Genomic DNA, 27438 nt, shown 5'->3' with positions numbered 1-27438 from the left:
GTTATTGATCAATTATTGATCGGTTATTGATCAATTATTGATCGGTTATTGATGAGTTATTGATCGTGATCGATCAGTTATCCATCGGTTATCCATTAGCTATCGGTTGTTATTGATCGGTTATTGATCATTATTGATCAGTTTTTGAATGGTAATCGATCAGTTATCGATCGGTTATCGATCAGTTATCAGCTTCTCTCTGTTGGTCACCATGGTAACCTGCTGACCTCTGACCCTCAGACCTGCAGGACATCCCGGAGGAGAGCGAGTGCGGAGCGGATCCCAGTTAACGCCGTGATGTCACCGTGATGTCACCGTCAGACTTTTATTGTGGAAGTTGGAGATGATAATGTCATTTCCTGTCTTAAAGTTTTTCTGAATGTTGCTGTTAGCTTAGAAACAGGAAGTATAACCATGTGACCTGTTTACATCATCACATCAGCTGGAGCCCCGCCCACACAGGCCGGAGGGGGCGGGGCTTCCTGTTGGGGGGGGGGGGGGGGGGCTTTAGATCTATTCCCTTAGTGATGAGACACTACATTACCCAGAATGCCTTGAGTCGTTATAATCCGTCTTTATATTAAAGTAGCTTAGAAACATTTTGCGCTCTGTCTCCATGGAAACACGATGCTCGTCTCCATGAAAACACAATGCCCGTCTCCATAGAAACATGTTGCCCATCTCCATGGAAACACGCTGCCTATCTCCATGGAAACAGGCTGCCCGTCTCTGTTCGGCAGTAAAATAAGTTTATTATTCTGGATTTTATCTCTTTTTTCTAAATGTTTAAATAAATAAAAAAAATGAGATTCTATGAACTGAGCATGCTCAGAATCTTCTTCTCTGGTATTTAACGGCGTTCTTTAAACGATAAAATCTGTTTTTCTAAAATAGAAACTTTAAATTTTAGTGTTTGCGTCTTTTTTAAACCAAAAAAAAAGGAAGTGAAAGAAATGAAAGTTTGTTTTTGTTTCAGCAGAAAATAAAAAATAAAAGAATTATCTTCAGGAGGCTGCTAACTGTTAGCATGTTAGCAGCGTGTTAGCATGTTAACATGTAAGCAGCATGTTAATATGTTAGCAGCGTGTTAGCAGCGTGTTAGCATCGTGTTAAGCATGTTAACATGTTAGCAGCGTGTTAACATGTTAGCAGCGTGTTAGCGTATTAGCATGCTACTGTGTTAGCGTGTTAGCATGTTAGCGTGGCTACATAGACCTGATGCTGTAAAGTGATTGGTCGGTTTGAACCAATCGGCTGTTTCAGGATGTTTTTATTGAACATTTCAGTCTGCAGAGCAGAACTTTATTATTATTAACGTGTCAAACATTTAAAACGATGAAGGACAAAGAGGACGGAGAGGACAAGTCCTCCGACTGATTAAAACTTTTAATGATGAAGAATTATAAGATCACATGATACAAAAACTTTCTGCTGAGGACAAAAATGTCCAGATTTGTCTCTCAGAGACATCACGTCGTCCTCTGAACACTGTGGGGACAGAAGAAGACAGGTGAGGACAGACAGGACAGACAGGACAGACGGGACAGACGAGGACAGACGGGACAGACAAGGACAGACGGGACAGACGGGACAGATGAGGACAGACAGGACAGATGGGACAGACAAGGACAGACGGGACAGACGGGACAGATGAGGACAGACAGGACAGATGGGACAGACGGGACAGACGGGACAGATGAGGACAGACAGGACAGATGGGACAGACGAGGACAGACGGGACAGATGAGGACAGACGGGACAGACGGGACAGATGGGACAGACGGGACAGACGAGGACAGATGAGGACAGACGAGGACAGACGAGGACAGACGGGACAGATGGGACAGACGGGACAGATGAGGACAGACGGGACAGACGAGGACAGATGAGGACAGACGAGGACAGACAGGACAGATGGGACAGACGAGGACAGATGGGACAGACGAGGACAGACGGGACAGACGAGGACAGACGGGACAGACGAGGACAGATGAGGACAGACGAGGACAGACAGGACAGATGGGACAGATGAGGACAGACGAGGACAGATGGGACAGATGGGACAGACGAGGACGCACAGCTGCTGATCAGAAATAAAGAATAATAATGGAAACAATGAATTAATTTTAATTAATTAGTTTACAAATAAAATAGATTTAATGTTTGTTTGTTTTTGTATCATGTGATCGAATGCAGCTGTTTGTGACCTTTGACCTCGAGGTTAAAGATTTTAACGTGATGATTTTTAACTGTTTGTAAAAAGATCTGATCAGAAAACTGTAAATCATTTTGCTGTAAGTTTATTATTGTTTGTGTGCTCGTTATAAATCTAATCAGCTGGATGAAACGTTCATGTTTTTATTTCTGGAGAGTAAATTATTATTATTATTATTATTATTATTATTATTAGAGCATCACTAAATATATAGAAACATATAAATATTATCGATCAATAACCTACAATCAGCTGATCTGTGAGGTCATAACCAGTTGTGACATCACCGCCAGCTGTTAGTTCCAGTTCCTGTTATATAAATTATTATATATATATTTTATCAATTATTATATATATTATTATTTATGTTATTATATAAATTATATATATATATATGATTATATTTATTATTATTTATGTTATTATGTACATTATTATATATGTTATTATATAAATTAATATATATATAATATATTATTATATAAATTATTAAGTATATTTATATAATGTATGAAGTCAAAATTACTTAATAAAGACATTTGTAATTTATTTAATTTTATATATATATATATATATATATATATGATAAAGTAAATAAAGATGTGTGACGACATTAGGACTTTTAATTTGTAAAAGAATAAAAGCTGCGTCATTTCCTGTGGAGGGAACGTAACCCGGAAGAGGGAGTAGTCTGTAGTCCCATAGATCTCTATCTGTAGTCCTAGTCAGCCCCGAGCCTGAGACACCAGGAGACACCAGGAGGACCAGGAGACCCGGAGACCCGAGACCAGGAGACCCAGACCCGCAGAGAGAGACCCAGACCCGCAGAGAGAGACCCAGACCCGCAGAGAGAGACCCAGTCAGTCCGCGTCCCGGTTCACTCTGTTCTCTGTTTGTGACACTTTGTTTTAAGAGATCTAAACTTAGCTAGCAGCTAACAGCTAGCCTGCTGCTAACAGCTAGCCTGCTGCTAACAGCTAACCGGGAAGTGACGGAGCTGCAGGTGTTTCTCCTCCAGAGGACCAGACAGACAGGTGAGGTACAGACAGGTGAGGTACAGACAGATGAGACACAGACAGGTGAGACACAGACAGACAGGTTAGAGACAGACAGACAGGTGAGGACAGTCCGCCAGGGAACACCTGCTGAATGCTAACAGGCTAATAACAGGGCGGTGGTCGCTGCTAGCATCAGGAGCTAACGGCTAACACAACAACAACAACACGTCACTAACAAACAAACAAACATGTATTCATTCACGTTTTATTAGATTGTTCGACTGAAACAAGTCGAAGTGAATAAACATAAATATTTATTATAATTACAGAAAATAAACTGATGCAACAATAAACATTCATATAAAATGTTTATAAACTATATAAACTATATAATATAAAACATAATAAATATACTATATACTCCTGTCATCCGGAGCCATATATTAAATATATATTAAATATTTCAGTCAATAAAAACACTTCAAACAGGAGGAAACACCTGCCAGAGTGTTTGTTGACAGGAAGAGTTCATATGTGACTCTATGTCTAATATATATATCTAATATGTATCTAATATATAATATATAATATATATCTAATATGTGACTCTGTGTCTAATATATATATAATATATCTAATATGTATCTAATATATAATATATATCTAATATGTCTAATATATATCTAATATGTGACAATAGAAACTTTATTAGAAGTTTTACAGTAAGATCCAGACACATGAAACAACAAACACACATCTAACAAAACACAACAAGATAGAAATATTAACATAATGTAGTCAAACGGGTATTTTAAGGGTTAAAATCCTGATCATTATTCAATATTTGATAGTTTTGATCAGGACTGAAGTTGATCAAAATATTTAAAAATCTATATATCAGTAATAGTTTTATAGTGTTTTTGGAAGTGGACATGTCTGCTATAAAAGGTTAATAATACAGTTTTAAATCTGACACTACACAACAATGTTGTTGTTTATCTTTGGCATATCATAGAATGTGATAAACAATAAAAAAAAAAAAAAAAAAATATTTATTATATGGAAAATAACTCAATTTTGTTGTTGTTTTTTTCTTTGAAAAACAGTGACATAGTGCAAACAAACTGGCATTTAAAGGGTTAAAATCTTGAAAATAATTGAGTATTTGATCATTTTGATCAGGAATGAAGTTAATTGAAAGATTTAATCCAAAAAATATATATCAATAATATTTTTAAAGTGTTATTTAGAAGTGGACATGTCTGCCATCTAGTGGGCGTAAAGAGGTTTTACATTTTAAATCTGACACAACAACTAAAAATGCATCAAAATCAATTTTGTTCTTAATCTTTGACATATCCAAGTCTGTGATAAAAACCAACACACAGCCAATTATTCACGATGTGGAAAAACACTAAAATGTTCTCTTTTTTTTCATAAAAAACATCAGTGACCTTGTGCAATAAAACTGTCATTTAAAGGGTTAAAAGCCTCAAAATCGTTGAACGTTTAAAGTCCCGGCCGTAATAAAAACACAGAATACAGTTTTATTTTCACAAAAACACGTCGGACCGCCGTTCTGATGTTCCCGCGGAACGTCAGAATGTTCCCGCGGAACGTCAGAATGTTCCCGCGGAACGTCAGAATGTTCCCGCGGAACGTCAGAATGTTCCCGCGGAACGTCAGAATGTTCCCGTGGAACCAGTCGGACCGGTTTAACATTTCACACATTCTGGAACTGAAACACCAAACGGTTTAAAGTCACCACCAAAGTTATTATAGTTCTTGAAAACTAACCAAATAACCAAAACTAGAACTGAAAAACATAAAAACAAGAGTTTTTAAAAAACGATAACTAACTAAAACTGTGTTTTGTGGTTATAAAACTAACTAAAATTATAGTGAAAATGTCCTTCGTTTTCATCTTTGTCAACTTTTTTCCTCCGTAAACCTTTTTGGTTGATATGAAATCTATTTCATCTATCTGGTTTTATGACTTAATAAACTTATTGGGGCTGAGATGGATCAGACAAAGGAAATAAAGGAAACATTTATTGTGACCTTATTGAATCTGGACCCAACAAATACCCCATTACAAAACAACTACAACTAATAAAAACTACACTACAACTAATAAAAACTAAACTACAACTAATAAAAACTAAACTACAACTAATAAAAACTAAACTAAAACTAATAAAAACTAAACTAAAACTTATAAAAACTAAACTACAACTAATAAAAACTAAACTAAAACTAATCAAAACTAAACTACAACTAATAAAAACTAAACAACTAATAAAAACTAAACTACAACTAATAAAAACTAAACTACAACTAATAAAAACTAAACTAAAACTGATGAAATAATCCAGAAATATAACGTTGTTACAAACAGGAAGTTGTGGTAACCTCCCGCCTGTTTTCCTGCAGTAGAAGAAGAAGATGACGAGCGGAGGACTGAACAGCATCGACGCCGTGAAGAAGAAGATCAAAGTCCTGCAGGAGCAGGCGGAGGAGGCCGAGGACCGGGCCGTCCGCCTGCAGAAGGAGGTGGAGAAGGAGAAGAGGAGCAGGGAGGAGGTGCTCACACACACACACACACACACACACACACACACACACACACACACACACACGTAGAGACACACACACACACACACATGTAGAGACACACACACACACACACACACACATGTAGAGACACACACACACACACACACACACACAGGTGACCTGACGGTGGGTTGTTGCCCCTCTGCTCGTCTTGTGACCTGACGGTGGGTTGTTGCCCCTCTGCTCGTCTGGCAGGCGGAGGCGGAGGTTACCGCCCTGGGTCGTCGTCTGCAGCTCAGTGAAGATAATCTGGAGCGAGCTCAGGAGAAACTGACGGGGACGCTGCACAAACTGGACGAGGTGGAGAAGTCTGCTGACGAGAGCGAGAGGTGAGACAGGCTGCTGTCTGTCTGTCTGTCTGTCTCTACCTGTCTGCCTGTCTGTCTGTAGGGGGATGAAGGTGATAGAGAACCTGTCTGTCTCTGACCTGTCTGTCTGTCTGTAGGGGGATGAAGGTGATAGAGAACCTGTCTGTCTCTACCTGTCTGCCTGTCTGTCTGTCTGTAGGGGGATGAAGGTGATAGAGAACCTGTCTGTCTCTGACCTGTCTGTCTCTACCTGTCTGCCTGTCTGTCTGTCTGTAGGGGGATGAAGGTGATAGAGAACCTGTCTGTCTCTGACCTGTCTGTCTGTCTGTAGGGGGATGAAGGTGATAGAGAACCTGTCTGTCTCTGACCTGTCTGTCTCTACCTGTCTGCCTGTCTGTCTGTCTGTAGGGGGATGAAGGTGATAGAGAACCTGTCTGTCTCTGACCTGTCTGTCTGTCTGTAGGGGGATGAAGGTGATAGAGAACCTGTCTGTCTCTGACCTGTCTGTCTGTCTGTAGGGGGATGAAGGTGATAGAGAACCTGTCTGTCTCTGACCTGTCTGTCTCTACCTGTCTGCCTGTCTGTCTGTCTGTAGGGGGATGAAGGTGATAGAGAACCTGTCTGTCTCTGACCTGTCTGTCTGTCTGTCTGTAGGGGGATGAAGGTGATAGAGAACCTGTCTGTCTCTGACCTGTCTGTCTGTCTGCCTGTCTGTCTGTAGGGGGATGAAGGTGATAGAGAACCTGTCTGTCTCTGACCTGTCTGTCTGTCTGCCTGTCTGTCTGTAGGGGGATGAAGGTGATAGAGAACCGGGCTCTGAAGGACGAGGAGAAGATGGAGCAGCTGGAGGTTCAGCTGAGAGAAGCCAAGCTGATCGCTGAGGAGGCCGACAGGAAGTATGAAGAGGTGACCTCATATTAGATATCAGGGCCCTAATCAATGATAAGTCCCTAATGATTAGGGCCCTAATCAATGATAAGTCCCTAATGATTAGGGCCCTAATCAATGATAAGTCCCTAATGATTAGGGCCCGAGCACTGACTCAGGCTCCGTCTACACCAGGGTGCTTGCAGGTAAAAACAACAGAATATTAGTGTGAAGCCTTTGGTTTAGACGGTGACGGTGTTTTTGGTCTTAAAAACGTTAAAATGTGCCTCCAGAGTGTAAACTGAGATCCTCTCCTCCGTAGCGTGTCGTCTACACTGACAAGACACAAAACTCTGATCTGATCTGCTCACGTCACGTATGTGTTTACGTCACATACATGCTCCAGGACAGGAAATAAAGAAACGTGGGATTATTTCCATGGTGGGACCTTCAAGCTGCTCTGGCAGCTCTAATAAACTTACAGGAGTCTTTCCACCAAATGTCCAGGATATGTACAGATAGTATTAGTGAACAGAGAAGGATCTGGAATTACCTCCATCACATTCTGGATGCAGCGATTGGTGGGAGGAGCCAGACGGCTGTGAACGAGACCTGGGAGATCTAGTGATGGAGGAGAACTTTGTGGAAGGAGTAGCTGATGCAGCAGATTTCCTCCTGGAAATGCTCAATAAACCAGGAATAAAAAGTGAAGACGCCACTTTTGGTCTTCTGTTCAGACCGTCACCATGGAAACGGAGCCTCAGTCAGTGATTAGGGACCTTTTGTATCCACAAGGATTCTTTTTCTTATTTTATCACTTTGGAGGAAAAAATGAGGTGCTTGGACGACTCAAAAACGAATTAAATTTGCCACAGTTGTCGGAATGAAAATTGCGATCTGATCTGGGTTTCAGGAACGGGCGTGGCAAACTGGCTCTGTAGCGCCCCCTACGTTATTCCCTGAGCTCCAAGATTGACGAAAATGTATCAAATTCGTTAGAATAAATTCGTTCGTCTTTAAAGCCTCAGGCCACGCCCTCTCTAAAGCCTCAGGCCACGCCCTCTCTAAAGCCTCAGGCCACGCCCTCTCTAAAGTCTCAGACCACGCCCTCTCTAAAGCCTCAGGCCACGCCCTCTCTAAAGTCTCAGGCCACGCCCTCTCTAAAGCCTCAGGCCACGCCCTCTCTAAAGCCTCAGGCCACGCCCTCTCTAAAGCCTCAGGCCACGCCCTCTCTAAAGTCTCAGGCCACGCCCTCTCTAAAGCCTCAGGCCACGCCCTCTCTAAAGCCTCAGGCCACGCCCTCTCTAAAGCCTCAGGCCACGCCCTCTCTAACGTCTCAGGCCACGCCCTCTCTAAAGTCTCAGGCCACGCCCTCTAAAGCCTCAGGCCACGCCCTCTCTAAAGTCTCAGACCACGCCCTCTCTAAAGTCTCAGGCCACGCCCTCTCTAAAGTCTCAGGCCACGCCCTCTCTAAAGTCTCAGGCCACGCCCTCTCTAAAGCCTCAGGCCACGCCCTCTCTAAAGTCTCAGGCCACGCCCTCTCTAAAGCCTCAGGCCACGCCCTCTCTAAAGTCTCAGGCCACGCCCTCTCTAAAGTCTCAGGCCACGCCCTCTCTAAAGCCTCAGGCCACGCCCTCTCTAACGTCTCAGGCCACGCCCTCTCTAAAGTCTCAGGCCACGCCCTCTCTAAAGACTCAGGCCACGCCCTCTCTAACGTCTCAGGCCACGCCCTCTCTAAAGCCTCAGGCCACGCCCTCTCTAACGTCTCAGGCCACGCCCTCTCTAAAGTCTCAGGCCACGCCCTCTCTAAAGTCTCAGGCCACGCCCTCTCTAAAGACTCAGGCCACGCCCTCTCTAACGTCTCAGGCCACGCCCTCTCTAAAGCCTCAGGCCACGCCCTCTCTAACGTCTCAGGCCACGCCCTCTCTAAAGTCTCAGGCCACGCCCTCTCTAAAGTCTCAGGCCACGCCCTCTCTAAAGTCTCAGGCCACGCCCTCTCTAAAGTCTCAGGCCACGCCCTCTCTAAAGACCACGCTGTACTGCTACAGAGCTAACTGTTAGCCTGTTAGCACATACGCACTGCACTGCTGCAGAGCTAACTGTTAGCCTGTTAGCACATACACACTGTATTGCTACAGAGCTAACTGTTAGCCTGTTAGCACATACACACTGTATTGCTACAGAGCTAACTGTTAGCCTGTTAGCACATACACACTGTATTGCTACAGAGCTAACTGTTAGCCTGTTAGCACATACACACTGTACTGCTACAGAGCTAACTGTTAGCCTGTTAGCACATACACACTGTACTGCTACAGAGCTAACTGTTAGCCTGTTAGCACATACACACTGTACTGCTACAGAGCTAACTGTTAGCCTGTTAGCACATACACACTGTACTGCTACAGAGCTAACTGTTAGCCTGTTAGCACATACACACTGTACTGCTACAGAGCTAACTGAAGTTTTTTTTTACTTTAATCCATCTGGTGTGTGTGATTGACAGGTGGCTCGTAAACTGATGATGGTTGAAGGAGAACTGGAACGAGCTGAAGACAGAGCAGAGCAGGGAGAGAGGTACACACACACACACACACACACACACACACAGCATATACACACACACACTACACACACACTACACACACACACACACACACACACAGCATATATATATATACACACACACACACACACACACAGCATATACACACACACACACACACACTACACACACACAGCATATATACACACACACACACACACACACACTACACACACACACAGCATATACACACACACACACACACACACACACACTACACACACACACAGCATATACACACACACACACACACACACACTACACACACACACAGCATATACACACACACACTACACACACACAGCATATACACACACACACACACAGCATATATACACAATGTACACACTACGTTTACACACAACACATCATACACACACACACACTGTGCATGTCTAACAGCTGCTAACAGCATGAAGCTGCTGCTCTGACTGCTGACACACAGACAGGTGGAGACAGACAGGTGGAGAGAGACGGGTAGAGAGAGACGGTAGAGGGAGACTGGTGGAGAGAGACGGGTGGAGAGAGACGGGTAGAGAGAGACGGGTAGAGAGAGACTGGTAGAGAGAGACGGTAGAGAGAGACGGGTAGAGGGAGAGGGGTAGGGAGAGACGGGTGGAGAGAGTCTGGTGGAGAGAGACTGGTAGAGAGAGACGGTAGAGAGAGACGGGTAGAGAGAGACGGGTAGAGAGAGACTGGTAGAGAGAGACGGGTAGGTAGAGACTGGTGGAGAGAGACTGGTAGAGAGAGACGGTAGAGAGAGACGGGTAGAGGGAGAGGGGTAGGGAGAGACGGGTGGAGAGAGTCTGGTGGAGAGAGACGGGTAGAGAGAGACGGGTAGAGAGAGACTGGTAGAGAGAGACGGGTAGGTAGAGACTGGTGGAGAGACGGGTAGAGAGAGACTGGTAGAGAGAGACGGGTAGGGAGAGACGGGTAGAGAGAGACGGGTGGAGAGAGACGGGTAGAGAGAGACGGGTAGAGAGAGACTGGTGGAGAGACGGATAGAGAGAGACGGGTGGAGAGACGGGTAGAGAGAGACTGGTAGAGAGAGACGAGTAGAGAGAGACGGATGGAGAGAGACGGGTAGAGAGAGACGGGTGGAGAGAGACGGGTGGAGAGAGACGGGTAGAGAGAGACGGGTGGAGAGAGACGGGTGGAGAGAGACGGGTGGAGAGAGACGGGTAGAGAGAGACGGGTAGAGAGAGACGGGTAGGGAGAGACGGGTAGAGAGAGACGGGTAGGGAGAGACGGGTAGAGAGAGACGGGTAGAGAGAGACGGGTAGGGAGAGACGGGTAGAGAGAGACGGGTAGGGAGAGACGGGTAGAGAGAGACGGGTAGGGAGAGACGGGTAGAGAGAGACTGGTAGAGAGAGACGGGTAGGGAGAGACGGGTAGAGAGAGACTGGTAGAGAGAGACGGGTAGGGAGAGACGGGTAGAGAGAGACGGGTAGAGACTGTCTCTCTCTGTCTCTGACTGGACATATGACCTCACTATGATGTCACACAGCAGAATAACCCGCATCCATCTTTCCCTTTCTGTCCGTTTCCATGGTAACATGTTGATGCTGCTGCATGTCCACCTGTCTGTCTCTCTGTCCACCTGCCTGTCTCTCTCTCTGTCCACCTGTCTGTCTCTCTGTCCACCTGCCTGTCTGTCTCTCTGTCCACCTGTCTGTCTGTCTCTCTGTCCACCTGCCTGTCTGTCTCTCTGTCCACCTGTCTGTCCGTCTTTCTGTCCACCTGTCTGTCCACCTGCCTACCTCTCTTTCTACCTGTCTGTCTCTGTCCACCTGTCTGTCTCTCTGTCCACCTACCTGCCTCTCTGTCCACATGTCTGTCTCTCTGTCCACCTGCCTGTCTCTCTCTCTGTCCACCTGTCTGTCTCTCTGTCCACCTGCCTGTCTGTCTCTCTGTCCACCTGTCTGTCCGTCTCTCTGTCCACCTGTCTGTCCACCTGCCTGTCTCTCTGTCCACCTGTCTGTTCGTCTCTCTGTCCACCTGTCTGTCTCTGTCCACCTGTCTGTCTCTCTGTCCACCTGTCTGTCTGTCTCTCTGTCCACCTGTCTGTCCGTCTCTCTGTCCACCTGTCTGCCCACCTGCCTGTCTCTCTGTCCACCTGTCTGTCCACCTGCCTACCTCTCTTTCTACCTGTCTGTCTCTGTCCACCTGTCTGTCTCTCTGTCCACCTGCCTGTCTCTCTCTCTGTCCACCTGTCTGTCTGTCTCTCTGTCCACCTGCCTGTCTCTCTCTCTGTCCACCTGTCTGTCCGTCTCTCTGTCCACCTGTCTGTCCACCTGCCTACCTCTCTTTCTACCTGTCTGTCTCTGTCCACCTGTCTGTCTCTCTGTCCACCTACCTGCCTCTCTGTCCACCTGTCTGTCCACCTGCCTGTCTCTCTGTCCACCTGTCTGTCCACCTGCCTGTCTCTCTGTCCACCTGTCTGCCTGTCTCTCTGTCCACCTGTCTGTCCACCTGTCTATCTGACAGTAAGGTCCGGAGGTTGGAGGAGCAGTTGAGGAGTTTCGACCAATCACTGAAGAGCCTGCAGGCGTCTGAGGATAAGGTACCCCCCACCTGCTGTCAATCATTCCAGGAGCTCCTCCTCCCCTGGGCTATGCCCCGCCCCTTCAGTGACATCATTAGAAACTAAGGAGGGGCGGGGCTTCATCTAAACAAACAGATACCTCTGACCTCTTGCTGCTTCAGCTCCTCCTCCTCCTCCTCCTCCTCCTGCTGCTGCTGCTGCTGCTGCTGCATGACCTTTAACCTCTTACACATACACACACACACACACACACTCACACACACACACACCTGTACAATAGAGCTGACCTGTTTGACCTTTGACCTGCAGCAAGAGTCGATTATTGGAGGAGGAGCTGAAAAATATCTTCACTAGTTCAAAGTCTCTGGAGGCCCAGGCTGAGAAGGTAGGAGGAGGAGGAGGAGGAGGAGTAGGAGAGGGAGGGGGGGAGGAGAGGGAGGAGAGGGAGGAGGAGGAGTAGAGGGAGAAGGGGGGAGGAGGAGGAGAGGGAGGAGAGGGAGGAGGAGGAGTGGGAGGAGTAGGAGAGGGAGGGGGGGGAGGAGGAGGAGGAGAGGGAGGAGGAGGAGTAGAGGGAGAAGGGGGGAGGAGGAGGAGAGGGAGGAGGAGGATCAATGATGATCTATTTGTTTTGTTCAGCAGATAAAATGACTTTGAGTTTCAGGTTGTTTGTTTGTTTGTTGAGTTTCAGATTGTTTGTTTGTTTGTTGAGTTTCAGGTTGTTTGTTTGTTTAAGTTTCAGATTGTTTGTTTGCTTGTTTGAGTTTCAGGTTGTTTGTTTGTTTGTTGAGTTTCAGGTTGTTTGTGTATCAGTTTAAGGTTGTTTGTTTGTTCAGGTTCAGGTTGTTTGTTTGTGTCCCGCCTCCTCAGCAGTTCCAGTCTCTGATTGGCTGATGATCAGCTGTGGGTCAGAGGAGTCCTCTGATTGGCTGTCTGTCTCTCTCAGTATTCTCAGAAGGAAGATCGCTACGAAGAGGAGATCAAGAACCTGAGCAGCAAACTCAAAGAGGTCAGACTCACTTCCTGTTGACCCGCTGACTTCCTGTTTACCTGTTGACTTCCTGTTTACCTGCTGACTTCCTGTTTACCTGTTGACTTCCTGTTTACCTGTGGCAGGCGGAGAGCAGAGCGGAGGCGGCGGAGCGTTCAGTCGCCAAACTGGAGAAAACCATCGACGGTCTGGAAGGTAAACAACAACAACGATTTATAGAATAATTCATTAAAAACAGGATCCAGTCACAATTTGTTTGTTTTATTGACGTTTTATTTGTTTTATTGATGTTTTATTGAGTGTGCTTGGAGAAGGCCACTCAATCTGACCTGCCAAGTGGGGGCAAGGCAGCAGCTCTGTAAGCTTGTATGACATTAGTATACAGCAGATCAAGGGTTTAATTTTCACTCCTCCTTCTCTTCCTCCACCTCCACCTCCTCCTCCTCTCTTTCTTCCTCTTACTCCCTTTCTTCCTCCTTCTCCTCCTTCTCATCCTCCACCTCCTCCTTTTCTTCCTCCTCTTTCACCTCATCCTCCTCCTCTCTTTCTTCCTCTTACTCCCTTTCTTCCTCCTTCTCATCCTCCACCTCCTCCTTTTCTTCCTCCTCTTTCACCTCATCCTCCTCCTCTCTTTCTTCCTCTTACTCCCTTTCTTCCTCCTTCTCCTCCTTCTCATCCTCCACCTCCTCCTCCTTTTCTTCTTCCTCTTTCACCTCCTCCTCCTCCCTTTCTTCCTCCTTCTCCTCTTTTTCTTCCTCCTCCTCCTTCTCTTCCTCCTCCTCCGCCTTTCAAATTGTAATCTAGTAATGTACGAAGAGAGTCAAGGGCCAGAGTCAAGCACACTCAACATTTATTTAGACAATTTCTAGTTTGTTTTATTGACATTTTATTTGTTTTATTTGTTTATTAAGTTGTTTATGAATCTGTTTGTTTCAGACGCTTTGACTTCAGCCAGAAATGCAAACATGGAGCTGCAGGCGACTCTGAACCAGACCATGGAGGAGCTCAACTCCTGCTGAACCTCCTCCTCTTCCTCTCTCCTCCTCTTTCCTCCTCCTCCTCCTCCTCTTCCTGCTCCTCCTCTCTCGTATTGATTCCTGCTTTCACACATTCCTTCTCTGATTCTTAAGTCACGTTTGGAGTGTTGCTTTAATGAACTCCTTATTCTGGCTCTCCTCCTCCTCCTCTCCTGCTCCTCCTCCTCTCCTGCTCCTCCTCTCTGCTGCCTGACAGGTGGATGCCAAAACATTCCCCCCACTCTTACTCCCCCTCCTGGTGGATGTGAAGGAGGTCCAACATTCCTCTTCCTCCTCTCTCCTCCTCTTTCCTCCTCTCTCCTCCTCTTCCTCCTTATCTCTCCTTCTCCTCCTCCTCCTCTTCCTCCTCCTCCTCTTTCCTCCTCCTCCTCCTCCTCTTCCTGCTCCTCCTCTCTCGTATTGATTCCTGCTTTCACACATTCCTTCTCTGATTCTTAAGTCACGTTTGGAGTGTTGCTTTCATGAACTCCTTATTCTGGCTCTCCTCCTCCTCCTGCTCCTCCTCCTCCTCCTACCCCGACAGTGCCAACCCCTCCTCCTCAGTATTATTTGCAGGAGGCCAGATGTTAAAGGGAGTCTAACAGCTCGTTAAGAACTAATTGTGTTCGTTAACGGTTTGTTGTTTGTTTTCTGCCACATTGAAGATAAAGTCGAGTATTTTGACCTGAACTCTGTCTGTCAGGTTTCAGGAACAGTAACTTGAGTATTTTGACCTGAACTCTGTCTGTCAGGTTTCAGGAACAGTAACTCGAGTATTTTGACCTGAACCCTGTCTGTCAGGTTTCAGGAACAGTAACTCGAGTATTTTGACCTGAACCCTGTCTGTCAGGTTTCAGGTGAACAACTTGAGGAACTTTGATTCAGTTAATTAATTTAATGAGACTCTTCCAGAAACCAATCAGAGCCTTTCTGTGAAGATGTCAGAGCTGAAACACGACAAACAGGCGCCGTGTTAAATACTCGACTTTGTCTTTAATTAATTAATGATTGATTAATTAGAGCCGACATTCTGTCAGCCAATGATTTATTAGTTTATTAGTGAGGGGGCGTGGTTTAAAGTAGCCAATCACAGCGAGGCGTTAGTCCAGGGGCCAATCAGAGACACAATGACCATGAATAAATAAAATGTTTTTACCTGGATGATGTCATAACCGTGCTGATGTCACAGCTCATTGTAATAAATCATGACAGGATTTTATAAAATAAAAGCACCGTCACTGGTTTATAGATCAAACAGATGCACTGTTTTTATTTATTATAATTTATTATCGTCCGCCGGGTCGGGTCATGGGCCGGGTCATGGTCCTGGTCGGGTCATGGGTCGGGTCATGGGCCTGGTTGGGTCATGGTCCTGGTCGGGTCATGGGTCGGGTCATGGTCCTGGTCGGATCATGGTCCTGGTCCTGGTCGGGTCATGGGTCGGGTCATGGGCCGGGTCATGGTCCTGGTCGGGTCGGGTCATGGGCCGGGTCATGGTCCTGGTCGGGTCATGGGTCGGGTCATGGGCCTGGTTGGGTCATGGTCCTGGTCGGGTCATGGGTCGGGTCATGGTCCTGGTCGGATCATGGTCCTGGTCCTGGTCGGGTCATGGGCCGGGTCATGGTCCTGGTTGGGTCATGTCCTGGTCTGGTCATGGGCCGGGTCATGGGCCTGGTTGGGTCATGGTCCTGGCTGGGTCATGGTCCTGGTCGGGTCATGGGTCGGGTCCTGGTCCTGGTCAGGTCATGGGCCGGGTCGGGTCATGGGCCGGGTCATGGTCCTGGTTGGGTCATGTCCTGGTCTGGTCATGGGCCGGGTCATGGGCCTGGTTGGGTCATGGTCCTGGCTGGGTCATGGTCCTGGTCGGGTCATGGGTCGGGTCCTGGTCCTGGTCAGGTCATGGGCCGGGTCGGGTCATGGGCCGGGTTGGGGGTGGTAGCCAGGAGTCCAGATCCTCCTGGGAGACTCCCACCGCCGAGTCCACCGTCAGCGTCCAAGTCTCCCAGAGGAACCAGAGAGTCCTCGGGTGGTCCCGCTTCAGCACCAGAGACTCCAGAAGGCCGGGTCTCCACACCCATCGCTCCCATAGTCCCCTAGAGATGGGCAGATGAAGCCTTGTGAAGCTTTTGAGGCTTCATCGAAAACAGATTTGAAACTTGAAAGCCTCAAAGAGCGACAGTGACATCTAGTGGTCATCTGCAGGTAAACACCCAGTGATTCACAGATTAAAGCATCAAAATCAGTCTGAAGCAGCTGCGTCTTCTTCCTGACAATCATTGTCCTCACAGGAGAGTTACAACACTTTAAAAATGTCAATTTACTGATAACATGTTTAAATGTGTTGTCCTGTTGTTACTGATAATCACTTGAAACATGATTTGTCCTGATGTGAGTTGTGCTATTTCAACATCAGATTTCAACATCAGTGTTTCTGAGGTTTGAAGGTTTGAAGGTCAGAAGTTCAATTGCAATTCAGTGAAAACACTGCAAGTTATTTAATAAAAAAAACTTCAGATTTAGAACTTTTAGATAACTGATCTTGTTTTAAGAGTTAATTTCTTATTTTAAGTGTTCAACATGCTTATTTCTAGATTTAATAAATCTTATCAAGGTAAATTATCTGTCCATGCAGCAAGATCATTTCCCTCAGATTTACTGTTTGATCTGGTTTTAGACCTTTAGATTTACTGTTTGATCTGGTTTTAGACCTTTAGATTTACTGTTTGATCTGGTTTTAGACCTTTAGATTTACTGTTTGATCTGGTTTTAGACCTTTAGATTTACTGTTTGATCTGGTTTAAGACCTTCAGATTTACTGTTTGATCTGGTTTTAGACCTTTAGATTTACTGTTTGATCTGGTTTTAGACCTTCAGATTTACTGTTTGATCTGGTTTTTAGACCTTTAGATTTACTGTTTGATCTGGTTTTAGACCTTTAGATTTACTGTTTGATCTGGTTTTAGACCTTTAGATTTACTGTTTGATCTGGTTTTAGACCTTTAGATTTACTGTTTGATCTGGTTTTAGACCTTTAGATTTACTGTTTGATCTGGTTTTAGACCTTTAGATTTACTGTTTGATCTGGTTTTAGACCTTTAGATTTACTGTTTGATCTGGTTTTAGACCTTTTTATCAGTGAAAAGCACTTATGGATCATGAGGACACCCCTGAATTTGGATCCTAACACAAAATATGAAAAGATTAAAATTCAACAATGTAGAAATACTTTTGTTTGAATGATTCTGAAGGACTTCCTTGTGCCACAATGTTTTAAAAAAAAGTGAATATTGTGCTTATGTTACAGTGTAAAAATGAATAATTAGTTAAATTAGAACTAATATTAACGTTAGAAAGGATTTATTAATCTTAATAATTAGTCGGCTAAACAGACACATTTGTGAAAAATGACTACAACAATATAACAACATTCATTTTCTGTAAACATTTAATCCTCCTTATATATATATATATATATAAGAATATATATATATCACATTATATTATGAAACACACGGGATAATTATCACTGCAGTATTTTAATGAGTATTATTACTGCAGTGCTTTAATGAGTATTATTACTGCAGTACTTTAATGAGTATTATTACTGCAGTGCTTTAATGAGTATTATTACTGCAGTACTTTAATGAGTATTATTACTGCAGTACTTTAATGTAACCAATAAAGTTTTCAGGTAAGTATAAAGTATTAAAGTACACACTGTACTACAAAGTACTGTGAAGAAATCTTTATTAATCAGATAAAAACAAACAGATTATTGATCAGCGACTATCAAAGTGATGATGTCACAGCTTCCTCAGCGAGCTTCAGGATTGGCTGCAGCTGCTCCTCTAACGAGGGGGCGTCGCCCTCGTTAGTGATAATCCAATCAAATTCAACCCCGCTGTCCAACCCACACTCAGACTCTGCATCGTCCACACCTGAGAGACAGACGGGTAGATACAGACAGGTGAGACAGATAGGTGAGACAGACAGCTGAGACAGATAGGTGAGACAGACAGGTGAGAGACAGACAGGTAGAGACAGACAGGTGAGACAGATAGGTAGAGACAGACAGGTGAGACAGACAGGTGAGACAGATAGGTAGAGACAGACAGGTGAGAGACAGACAGGTAGAGACAGACAGGTGAGACAGATAGGTAGAGACAGACAGGTGAGACAGATAGGTAGAAACAGACAGGTGAGACAGACAGGTAGAGACAGACAGGTGAGACAGATAGGTGAGACAGACAGGTGAGACAGATAGGTGAGACAGACAGGTGAGAGACAGACAGGTGAGACAGACAGGTGAGACAGATAGGTAGAGACAGATAGGTGAGACAGACAGGTGAGACAGATAGGTGAGACAGACAGGTGAGAGACAGACAGGTGAGACAGACAGGTGAGACAGATAGGTAGAAACAGACAGGTGAGACAGACAGGTAGAGACAGACAGGTACCTGTGGTGAAGCTCCACCCCCTCTGCTGTCGTGTCTCTTGTGAACTTTGAACTCTGACGCTTCGAGTCTGTTGAGGAAACTCTGACAGGAACCAGTTCAGGTCGGAGCGCCGCCGCGCATCACTCACCACCTGACCAATCACAGAGCCCCTCTCAGTATGACATCATTAGCATAGCTCCTCCCCGTTAGGAGGCGGGATGTATGTATATCCATGTATATGTATTTATACATATGAATATATTTTACAGAACGCATATCCAGAAAGGCAACATTACAGATATTTATATTGAAAATAAATTCATAAATGTTAATGTTATGTGTTATTATAGTTATCATTATAATAGAAATATTACTAATATACATGGAATAATTAAATGTTTTATATATAAAAAATTTTTCAATATAACTACCTTGTGTGTGTGTGTAGGCCTATAGCTATCTGCTTCATGTCTATTTATGAAAGTCAATGGTTAAAATGACTCTAACTAAAACTCTGAGGTTTATAACAAACAAACCGTTTAAAATCAGTTTAAAATGAATCAATCTGTTTATTTAAATGACTGATGTCATGAGAGGGAGAGCTTCCTGTGGCAAGATGGCCGCCACGCCCGGACGTCGTCTCCATTGGTAACAGCCATCTAGTGTTTCTATAGATATCTGTGGGAGGCGGGACCTACCCAGACGGGTTGGCGGGCTCCTCTGGTTGCTAGGCGACAGAAGAACCCGGGGTCGTGGCGGCGGCGAGTTTCTCCCCAAAGGATCATCTGGGCCCGGAACTGTTCCTTATAGGGACCAGAACCCAGCAGCTGGTCCAGGTCCAGACCCTGTTCCTGTTAACGAACCATAGAGAACCATGAGGAACCAACAGAACCTCCTTATAGGGACCAGAACCCAGCAGCTGGTCCAGGTCCAGACCCTGTACCTGTTAAAGAACCATGGAGAACCATGAGGAACCATGGAGAACCATTAGGAAACCAACAGAACCTCCTTATAGGTACCAGAACCCAGCAGCTGGTCCAGGTCCAGACCCTGTTCCTGTTAACGAACCATGGAGAACCATGAGGAACCAACAGAACCTCCTTATAGGGACCAGAACCCAGCAGCTGGTCCAGGTCCAGACCCTGTTCCTGTTAACGAACCATGGAGAACCATGAGGAACCAACAGACCTCCTTATAGGGACCAGAACCCAGCAGCTGGTCCAGGTCCAGACCCTGTACCTGTTAAAGAACCATGGAGAACCATGAGGAAGCAACAGAACCTCCTTATAGGTACCAGAACCCAGCAGCTGGTTCAGGTCCAGACCCTGCCCCTGTTAAAGAACCATGGAGAACCATGAGGAAGCAACAGAACCTCCTTATAGGTACCAGAACCCAGCAGCTGGTTCAGGTCCAGACCCTGTCCCTGTTAAAGAACCATGGAGAACCATGAGGAACCATGAGGAAGCAACAGAACCTCCTTATAGGGACCAGAACCCCTGTTCCTGAGGGACAGAACCATAGAGAACCATGAGGAACCATGAGGAAGATGATGTTACTGGTCAAGAAACTCCACAGATGCCTAACGGAAACAGAAACGTGGAGAACCAAACTGAACCCTGTCGGGACTCAATGGATCCTTTTCACCAAGAACCCAGTATATTCTATATGTGCTACACATTTACTGTTTCATGTTTACTTTAAGGCTTTTTAAAGATTTTTATAAGCTATGATCACATTTACAGTCATGGAAAAATGATTAGACCGTTGAATAATGAAGAGCTGATATCTAGACATTTAACATGGTTTATCTTGATAATGATTTCGGTTATTATCAAGAAAACATGTAAATAAATGTCAGATATCAGCTCTATAATTAAACTCTTATCAGATATTTTTGTTGTTATCATTATATTTGTCCAAACTAATGAACCTTTAGTTGACCCCCATTAGGCCCGGAGCCTCAGGTTGACCCTCATGAGCCCCAGAGCCTCAGGTTGACCCCCATGAGGCCCAGAGCCTCAGGTTGACCCTCATGAGCCCCAGAGCCTCAGGTTGACCCTCATGAGCCCCAGAGCCTCATCAATAACAAACACATCAATAACAAACACATCAATAACAAACATCAATAACAAACACATCTAGAACTAGGACTGCGCGCAGTACTGAACGGGCCCTCGCAGTACACGCGTGTCGGGGCATGCAGCCGTTGGGGTGTGTGCGTTACAGGGGCCAGTCTATACCACCCCTATGAATTTCATTGCCTTAAGTCTTATGGTCTGGGCACAGTGGCATTTATTAAATTAAACTGCCGCCAGAGCGCCACCTAGGGGCCGATCAATAAAACCTTCAAGGGTTGTCCTCAAGAGGGCATTGACAATAAGTACACCAAATTTGGTGTTAATCCAACCAACCGATTTGAAGATATAAAATACTTCAATTTAAAGAGCGCCACCTAGTGGTAATCGTCCAAAATTTTGCAGCGAGCCTCAGGGGCTCATGGGGAAGTAGTAACCTGAGTTTCATGTCATTCAGACACACCAATGAGGAGATATGCAACATTTCGTGTTTTGTGTTGAAAATAGCGCCACCTGCAGGAAGTTGTTATTTAATAACTTGAGTATTCTTTGGGTAATCAAAATTCTTTTAATAACTTTTTGTCATGAGGGTCCATAGATGCTGTGTGCAAAGTTTGGTGCAAAACGATGAAATTGCCTAGGAGGAGTTCGAAAAAGTAGGTTTGCGACATTTCGCGAATTTGCGGAAAAAAACTCTAGGCGAAAATGGGAGTGGCCTATATCACGAGATTCAGCACAACTCAGTGAACGCGTGGATATAAGTTTTTTGAATGTGCGATAAAGTATGTGGGAGTTATTAGCCAAAACGCACTTTCCTTTATTATAGCGCCACCTAGTGGTGGAAATTCAGGATGACAATAGATTATAAAATTTTTCACCAGGTGTGACTTATATTTAAAGTTTCATGAGTTTTGGGGTATGTTCAGGCAGTGAAATATGCAATCATTTGGGAAGAAGAATAAAAATAATAAAAATAATAATAAACTAGGACTGCGCGCAGTACTGAACGGGCCCTCGCAGTACGCGCGTGTCGGGGCATGCTGCCGTCAGGGTGCGTGCGTTACAGGGGCCAGTCTATACCACCCCTACGAATTTCATTGCCTTAAGTCTTATGGTCTGGGCACAGTGGCATTTTTAAAATTAAACTGCCGCCAGAGCGCCACCTAGGGGCCGATCAATAAAACCTTCAAGGGTTATTGTCAAGAGGGCATTGACAATAAGTATACCAAGTTTGGTGTTAATCCGACCAACCGATGTAGAGATATAAATTACTTCAATTTAAAGAGCGCCACCTAGTGGTCATCGGCCAAAATTTTGCAGCGAGCCTCAGGGGCTCATGGGGAAGTAGTAACCTGAGTTTCATGTCATTCAGACACACCAATGTGGAGATATGCAACACTTTGTGTTTTGTGTTGAAAATAGCGCCACCTGCAGGAAGTTGTTATTAAATAACTTGAGTATTCTTTGGGTAATCAAAATTATTTTAATAACTTTTTGTTATGAGGGTCCATAGATGCTGTGTGCAAAGTTTGGTGCAGAACGATGAAATTACCTAGGAGGAGTTCGAAAAAGTAGGTTTGCGACATTTCGCGAATTTGCGAAAAAAAACGGTAGGCGAAAATGGGCGTGGCTTATATCACGAGATTCAGCACGACTCAGTGAACGCGTGGATATAAGTTTTTTGAATGTGCGATAAAGTATGTGGGAGTTATTTGCCTAAACGCGCTTTCCTTTATTATAGCGCCACCTAGTGGTGGAAATTCAGGATGACAATAGATTATAAAATTTTTCACCATGTGTGACTTATATTTAAAGTTTCATGAGTTTTGGGGTATGTTCAGGCAGTGAAATATGCGATCATTTGGGACAAAGAATAATAAAAATAATAAAAACTAGGACTGCGCGCAGTACTGAACGGGCCCTCGCAGTACACGCGTGTCGGGGCATGCTGCCGTTGGGGTTTGTGCGTTACAGGGGCCAGTCTATACCACCCCTATGAATTTCATTGCCTTAAGTCTTATGGTCTGGGCACAGTGACACTTATTAAATTAAACTGCCGCCAGAGCGCCACCTAGGGGCCGATCAATGAAATCTTTAAGGGTTATCCTCAGGAGGGCATTGACAATAAGTATACCAAGTTTGGTGTTAATCCAACCAACCGATTTGGAGATATAAAATACTTCAATTTAAAGAGCGCCACCTAGTGGTCATCGCCCCAAATTTTACAGCGGGCCTCAGGGGCTCATGGGGAAGTAGTAACCTGAGTTTCATGTCATTCAGACACAACAACGTGGAGATATGCAACACTTTGTGTTTTGTCTTGATAATAGCGCCACCTGCAGGAAGTTGTTATTTAATAACTTGAGTATTCTTTGAGTAATCAAAATTCTTTTAATAACTTTTTGTCTTTAGGGTCCATAGATGCTGTGTGCAAAGTTTGGTGCAAAACGATGAAATTGCCTAGGAGGAGTTCGAAAAAGTAGGTTTGCGACATTTGGCGAATTTGCGAAAAAAAACGGTAGGCGAAAATGGGAGTGGCCTATATCACGAGATTCAGCACAACTCAGTGAACGCGTGGATATAAGTTTTTTGAATGTGTGATAAAGTATGTGGAAGTGACTAGCCTAAACGCGCTTTCCTTTATTATAGCGCCACCTAGTGGTGGAAATTCAGGATGACAATAGATTATAAAATTTTTCACCATGTGTGACTTATATTCAAAGTTTCATGAGTTTTGGGGTATGTTCAGGCAGTGAAAAATGCAATCATTTGGGTACGAGAATAATAATAATAAAAAAAAAAATAAATAATCATTCGAAATACAATAGGGACCTCGCAGGTCGTTGCCTGCTCGGGCCCTAATAAATAATCATTCGAAATACAATAGGGACCTCGCAGGTCGTTGCCTGCTCGGGCCCTAATAAACATTCGAAATACAATAGGGACCTCGCAGGTCGTTGCCTGCTCGGGCCCTAATTAAACTGCCGCCAGAGCGCCACCTAGTGGCCGATCAATAAAACCTTCAAGGGTTATTCTCAAGAGGGCATTGACAATAAGTATACCAAGTTTGGTGTGAATCCGACCAACCGATTTGGAGATATAAAATACTTCAATTTAAAGAGCGCCACCTAGTGGTCATCGGCCAAAATTTTGCAGCGAGCCTCAGGGGCTCATGGGGAAGTAGTAACCTGAGTTTCATGTCATTCAGACACACCAATGTGGAGATATGCAACACTTCGTGTTTTGTGTTGAAAATAGCGCCACCTGCAGGAAGTTGTTATTTAATAACTTGAGTATTCTTTGGGTAATCAAAATTCTTTTAATAACTTTTTGTCATGAGGGTCCACAGATGCTGTGTGCAAAGTTTGGTGCAAAACGATGAAATTGCCTAGGAGGAGTTCGAAAAAGTAGGTTTGCGACATTTTGCGAATTTGCGAAAAAAAACGGTAGGCGAAAATGGGAGTGGCCTATATCACGAGATTCAGTACAACTCAGTGAACGCGTGGATATAAGTTTTTTGAATGTGCGATAAAGTATGTGGAAGTTATTAGCCTAAACGCACTTTCCTTCATTATAGCGCCACCTAGTGGTGGAAATTCAGTATGACAATAGATTATAAAATTTTTCACCACGTGTGACTTATATTCAAAGTTTCATGAGTTTTGGGGTATGTTCAGGCAGTGAAAAATGCAATCATTTGGGTACGAGAATAATAATAATAAAAAAAAAAATAAATAATCATTCGAAATACAATAGGGACCTCGCAGGTCGTTGCCTGCTCGGGCCCTAATAAACATTCGAAATACAATAGGGACCTCGCAGGTCGTTGCCTGCTCGGGCCCTAATAAAAGTAAACAACAGACTCAACCTCAAAGTCTTTGATTACGACTACAGAGGTTGTTTGTTGTTGTTGTTTACCTGAGTGTCCAGGGCCTCATGTATCAACATTGCGTACGCTGTTTTTTCCAACACGCCACATGTCTGAAAAGTGAACTTGCCGTGAGAATGTGCGGTGGCACCGCAAACTTTTGTTTGGCAGAAACTTTCTGTCTTTATGTTCTATTTAAAACGTGTTTCATGTCTGAACTCAAACTACACAACTGGCATTATTTTTATAGTTTATAGCTCTCGGAAAATGGAGAGAAAATGCCGTTTTCCACCATCAATAACCCGTTCTAAATATGAGGGGAGAGATGTTTTTCTTTCATCTATTTTCATATTTTAGACTTCACCTGCTGCTGCTGCTGACTGGTGCAATAATAGTATGTTGACGTCTATATGTTTTGATGTTAAGATTGTATATTTTCTTAAGTCTATATATTCTGCTATTTACACTATTTTATATATACCGAATATCCAATAAAGTATTTGTGATTCTGATTATGGAGCGCATACATTTTTCACAGTTAACCTCCTTAATTACTGTGTCAATGTCCCGATCGCCGACCGTTTCTCTTTGGTTTAACATGGATTATTATTATTATTATTATTATTATTATTATTATTATTATTATGGAGATGTTAACGCTGCGGGTCACAGCGATCCATGACCACAGATCCCTCTCTCCGGAGAAAAAACATGTGGGAAATCCTTCCAGAATAAGTCAGGTGTGGTGATATTTGATCCCGTACGTGATGTTTAATTGGGACAACAAGTTAAGTGGCTTATAAACTGATGCGTAAAAACGATTCTGGCAGCATTACGCACTGGCAGCTCTAACAGCTCTGACTAGATCAATAACGGTGATAAGTCAATAACGGTGATAAGTCAATAACGGTGATAAGTCAATAACGGTGATAAGTCAATAACGGTGATAAGTCAATAACGGTGATAAGTCAATAACGGTGATAAGTCAATAACGGTGATAAGTCAATAACGGTGATAAGTCAATAACGGTGATAAGTCAATAACGGTGATAAGTCAATAACGGTGGCGTTTAGAAGGAGCGTGTTGAGGACCTTCTGCCATGCTGCAGCTCTCTGGTGATTGATTTTCCTGCCTCCACCTCAGAGATCACCACGTCCTGAGCGTACTGGTGTTTCAGGGGTTGTTTGTTGTGTGTTGTTGTTGTTGTTTACCTGAGCGTACTGGTGTTTCAGGGGTTGTTTGTTGTGTGTTGTTGTTGTTGTTGTTTACCTGAGCGTACTGGTGTTTCAGGGGTTGTTTGTTGTGTGTTGTTGTTGTTGTTTACCTGAGCGTACTGGTGTTTCAGGGGTTGTTTGTTGTGTGTTGTTGTTGTTGTTGTTTACCTGAGCGTACTGGTGTTTCAGGGGTTGTTTGTTGTGTGTTGTTGTTGTTGTTTACCTGAGCGTACTGGTGTTTCAGGGGTTGTTTGTTGTGTGTTGTTGTTGTTGTTGTTGTTTACCTGAGCGTACTGGTGTTTCAGGGGTTGTTTGTTGTGTGTTGTTGTTGTTGTTGTTGTTTACCTGAGCGTACTGGTGTTTCAGGGGTTGTTTGTTGTGTGTTGTTGTTGTTGTTGTTTACCTGAGCGTACTGGTGTTTCAGGGGTTGTTTGTTGTGTGTTGTTGTTGTTGTTTACCTGAGCGTACTGGTGTTTCAGGGGTTGTTTGTTGTGTGTTGTTGTTGTTGTTGTTTACCTGAGCGTACTGGTGTTTCAGGGGTCCAGACAGTCGCAGGATGCAGCAAACATCAGCTCCTAAACTACAGAACAAACAATGGTGTAAACATGTTTATTAGTGATGTTGTTTATTTATCAGTGATGTTGTTTATTGATCAGTGATGAAGGACCTGAATGTTCTCACCGGTTCTTGATCAGGTCCGTCACATAATCCTTCCCAGACTTCCGCTTCCCGCTGAAGACCAGAACCAGTTTGGGTTCAGAGACCTGCTCCTCCATCGATCAGCTGCTGATCAATAGATACCTGATCAGCTCCTATAGATACCTGATCAGCTCCTATAGATACCTGATCATCTCCTATAGATACCCGATCAGCTCCAATAGATACCTGATCAGCTCCAATAGATACCTGATCAGCTCCTATAAATACCTGATCAGCTCCTATAAATACCTGATCAGCTCCAATAGATACCTGATCAGCTCCAATAGATACCTGATCAGCTCCTATAAATACCTGATCAGCTCCTATAAATACCTGATCAGCTCCTATAGATACCTGATCAGCTCCTATAGATACCTGATCAGCTCCTATAAATACCTGATCAGCTCCTATAAATACCTGATCAGCTCCTATAGATACCTGATCAGCTCCTATAGATACCTGATCAGCTCCTATAAATACCTGATCAGCTCCTATAGATACCTGATCAGCTCCTATAAATACCTGATCAGCTCCTATAGATACCTGATCAGCTCCAATAGATACCTGATCAGCTCCTATAAATACCTGATCAGCTCCTATCGGTGACAGCAGCTGATCGATCGGCTGCTCCGTCCAGAGTATCGGACTGTCGGACCACCGGACCGGTACCGTAACTGTCAGAGCAAACAGGAAGCTCTTCAAAATAAAAGCAGCTGTCGGCCTCAGCAGGATCAACTGATCGATATAAATCGCTGTTATACTGATCTATAATCGATCAGGTGGCGGATGAAGGTTTTCCACTCGGATCTAAACCGGAACAGCAGCGGAGAGTTTTTCTGGAGTCGCGACATTTAGTCACATTACGGTAACACGTGATGCGCGTCACAGGTGGACCGGACCACTGCAGCTCATAGCGGAGGGGGGCACTAAGACCCGGAGGAGGAGTGGTTTGATCCTGGACCGGACCACTGCAGCTCATAGCGGAGGG

At 44.4% G+C, this 27438-nt stretch overlaps 3 protein-coding genes across 8 annotated transcripts in view; 2 read left to right on the top strand and 1 right to left on the bottom strand.

Moving 5' to 3' along the window:
- Positions 1 to 470, top strand: part of arhgef2 (rho/rac guanine nucleotide exchange factor (GEF) 2) — a 29033-nt gene extending 28563 nt beyond the window's left edge. Inside the window, exon 22 of the mRNA XM_059338266.1 lies at positions 241 to 470. Within this exon, the coding sequence (XP_059194249.1) occupies positions 241 to 290 (50 nt within the window). The 3' untranslated portion in view covers positions 291 to 470. The remainder of the gene's footprint in view (positions 1 to 240) is intronic.
- Positions 471 to 3013: 2543 nt separating this feature from the next.
- Positions 3014 to 15413, top strand: LOC131976011 (tropomyosin alpha-4 chain-like). 5 transcript variants are annotated; one of them, XM_059338870.1, is made up of 9 exons: positions 3014 to 3249; positions 5647 to 5796; positions 6025 to 6158; positions 6926 to 7043; positions 9511 to 9581; positions 12097 to 12172; positions 13098 to 13160; positions 13268 to 13337; positions 14079 to 15413. In XM_059338870.1, the coding sequence occupies exons 2-9, from the start codon at positions 5659 to 5661 to the stop codon at positions 14159 to 14161; spliced, it is 753 nt and encodes a 250-aa protein (XP_059194853.1). In that variant the 5' UTR covers positions 3014 to 3249; positions 5647 to 5658; the 3' UTR covers positions 14162 to 15413. The 5 variants fall into 5 exon arrangements, with proteins under 5 accessions (XP_059194853.1, XP_059194855.1, XP_059194852.1 ...); XM_059338872.1 differs by lacking the exon at positions 12097 to 12172 and adding an exon at positions 12464 to 12539 and having other exon boundaries at positions 3015 to 3249; positions 5650 to 5796; XM_059338869.1 differs by lacking the exon at positions 12097 to 12172 and adding an exon at positions 12464 to 12539 and having other exon boundaries at positions 3015 to 3249.
- A 2481-nt stretch (positions 15414 to 17894) lies between these two features.
- On the bottom strand, positions 17895 to 27261 carry pmvk (phosphomevalonate kinase). Of its 2 annotated transcripts, XM_059338875.1 has the most exons (6): positions 27036 to 27261; positions 26433 to 26534; positions 26268 to 26331; positions 19293 to 19445; positions 18616 to 18745; positions 17895 to 18096 (listed from the first exon to the last, which is right to left on the bottom strand). In XM_059338875.1, exons 2-6 carry the CDS (start codon positions 26525 to 26527, stop codon positions 17948 to 17950), a joined length of 591 nt encoding a protein of 196 aa, XP_059194858.1. In that variant the 5' UTR covers positions 26528 to 26534; positions 27036 to 27261; the 3' UTR covers positions 17895 to 17947. The 2 variants fall into 2 exon arrangements, with proteins under 2 accessions (XP_059194858.1, XP_059194857.1); XM_059338874.1 differs by having other exon boundaries at positions 26433 to 27260.
- Positions 27262 to 27438: the final 177 nt, after the last annotated feature.

Source organism: Centropristis striata, chromosome 8 (genome assembly GCF_030273125.1).
Source record: "Centropristis striata isolate RG_2023a ecotype Rhode Island chromosome 8, C.striata_1.0, whole genome shotgun sequence".
In the NCBI taxonomy this organism is placed as follows: Eukaryota; Metazoa; Chordata; class Actinopteri; order Perciformes; family Serranidae; genus Centropristis; species Centropristis striata.
The sequence above is the reverse complement of the archived record's forward strand: the minus strand, read 5'-3'. Positions and strand labels throughout refer to the sequence as shown.

Coding starts and splice junctions, on each gene's coding strand:
- pmvk (XM_059338875.1), bottom strand. CDS start 26,527: ATGGAGGAGCAGGTCTCTGAACCCAAACTGGTTCTGGTCTTCAGCGGG. Junction 18,746..19,292: donor GAGCCCGCCAACCCGTCTGG/GTAGGTCCCGCC, acceptor GTGATTGGTCAG/GTGGTGAGTGATGCGCGGCG. Junction 18,097..18,615: donor GGGGTGGAGCTTCACCACAG/GTACCTGTCTGT, acceptor TCTGTCTCTCAG/GTGTGGACGATGCAGAGTCT.
- LOC131976011 (XM_059338870.1), top strand. CDS start 5,659: ATGACGAGCGGAGGACTGAACAGCATCGACGCCGTGAAGAAGAAGATC. Junction 7,044..9,510: donor CCGACAGGAAGTATGAAGAG/GTGACCTCATAT, acceptor TGTGATTGACAG/GTGGCTCGTAAACTGATGAT. Junction 12,173..13,097: donor TGCAGGCGTCTGAGGATAAG/GTACCCCCCACC, acceptor TGTCTCTCTCAG/TATTCTCAGAAGGAAGATCG.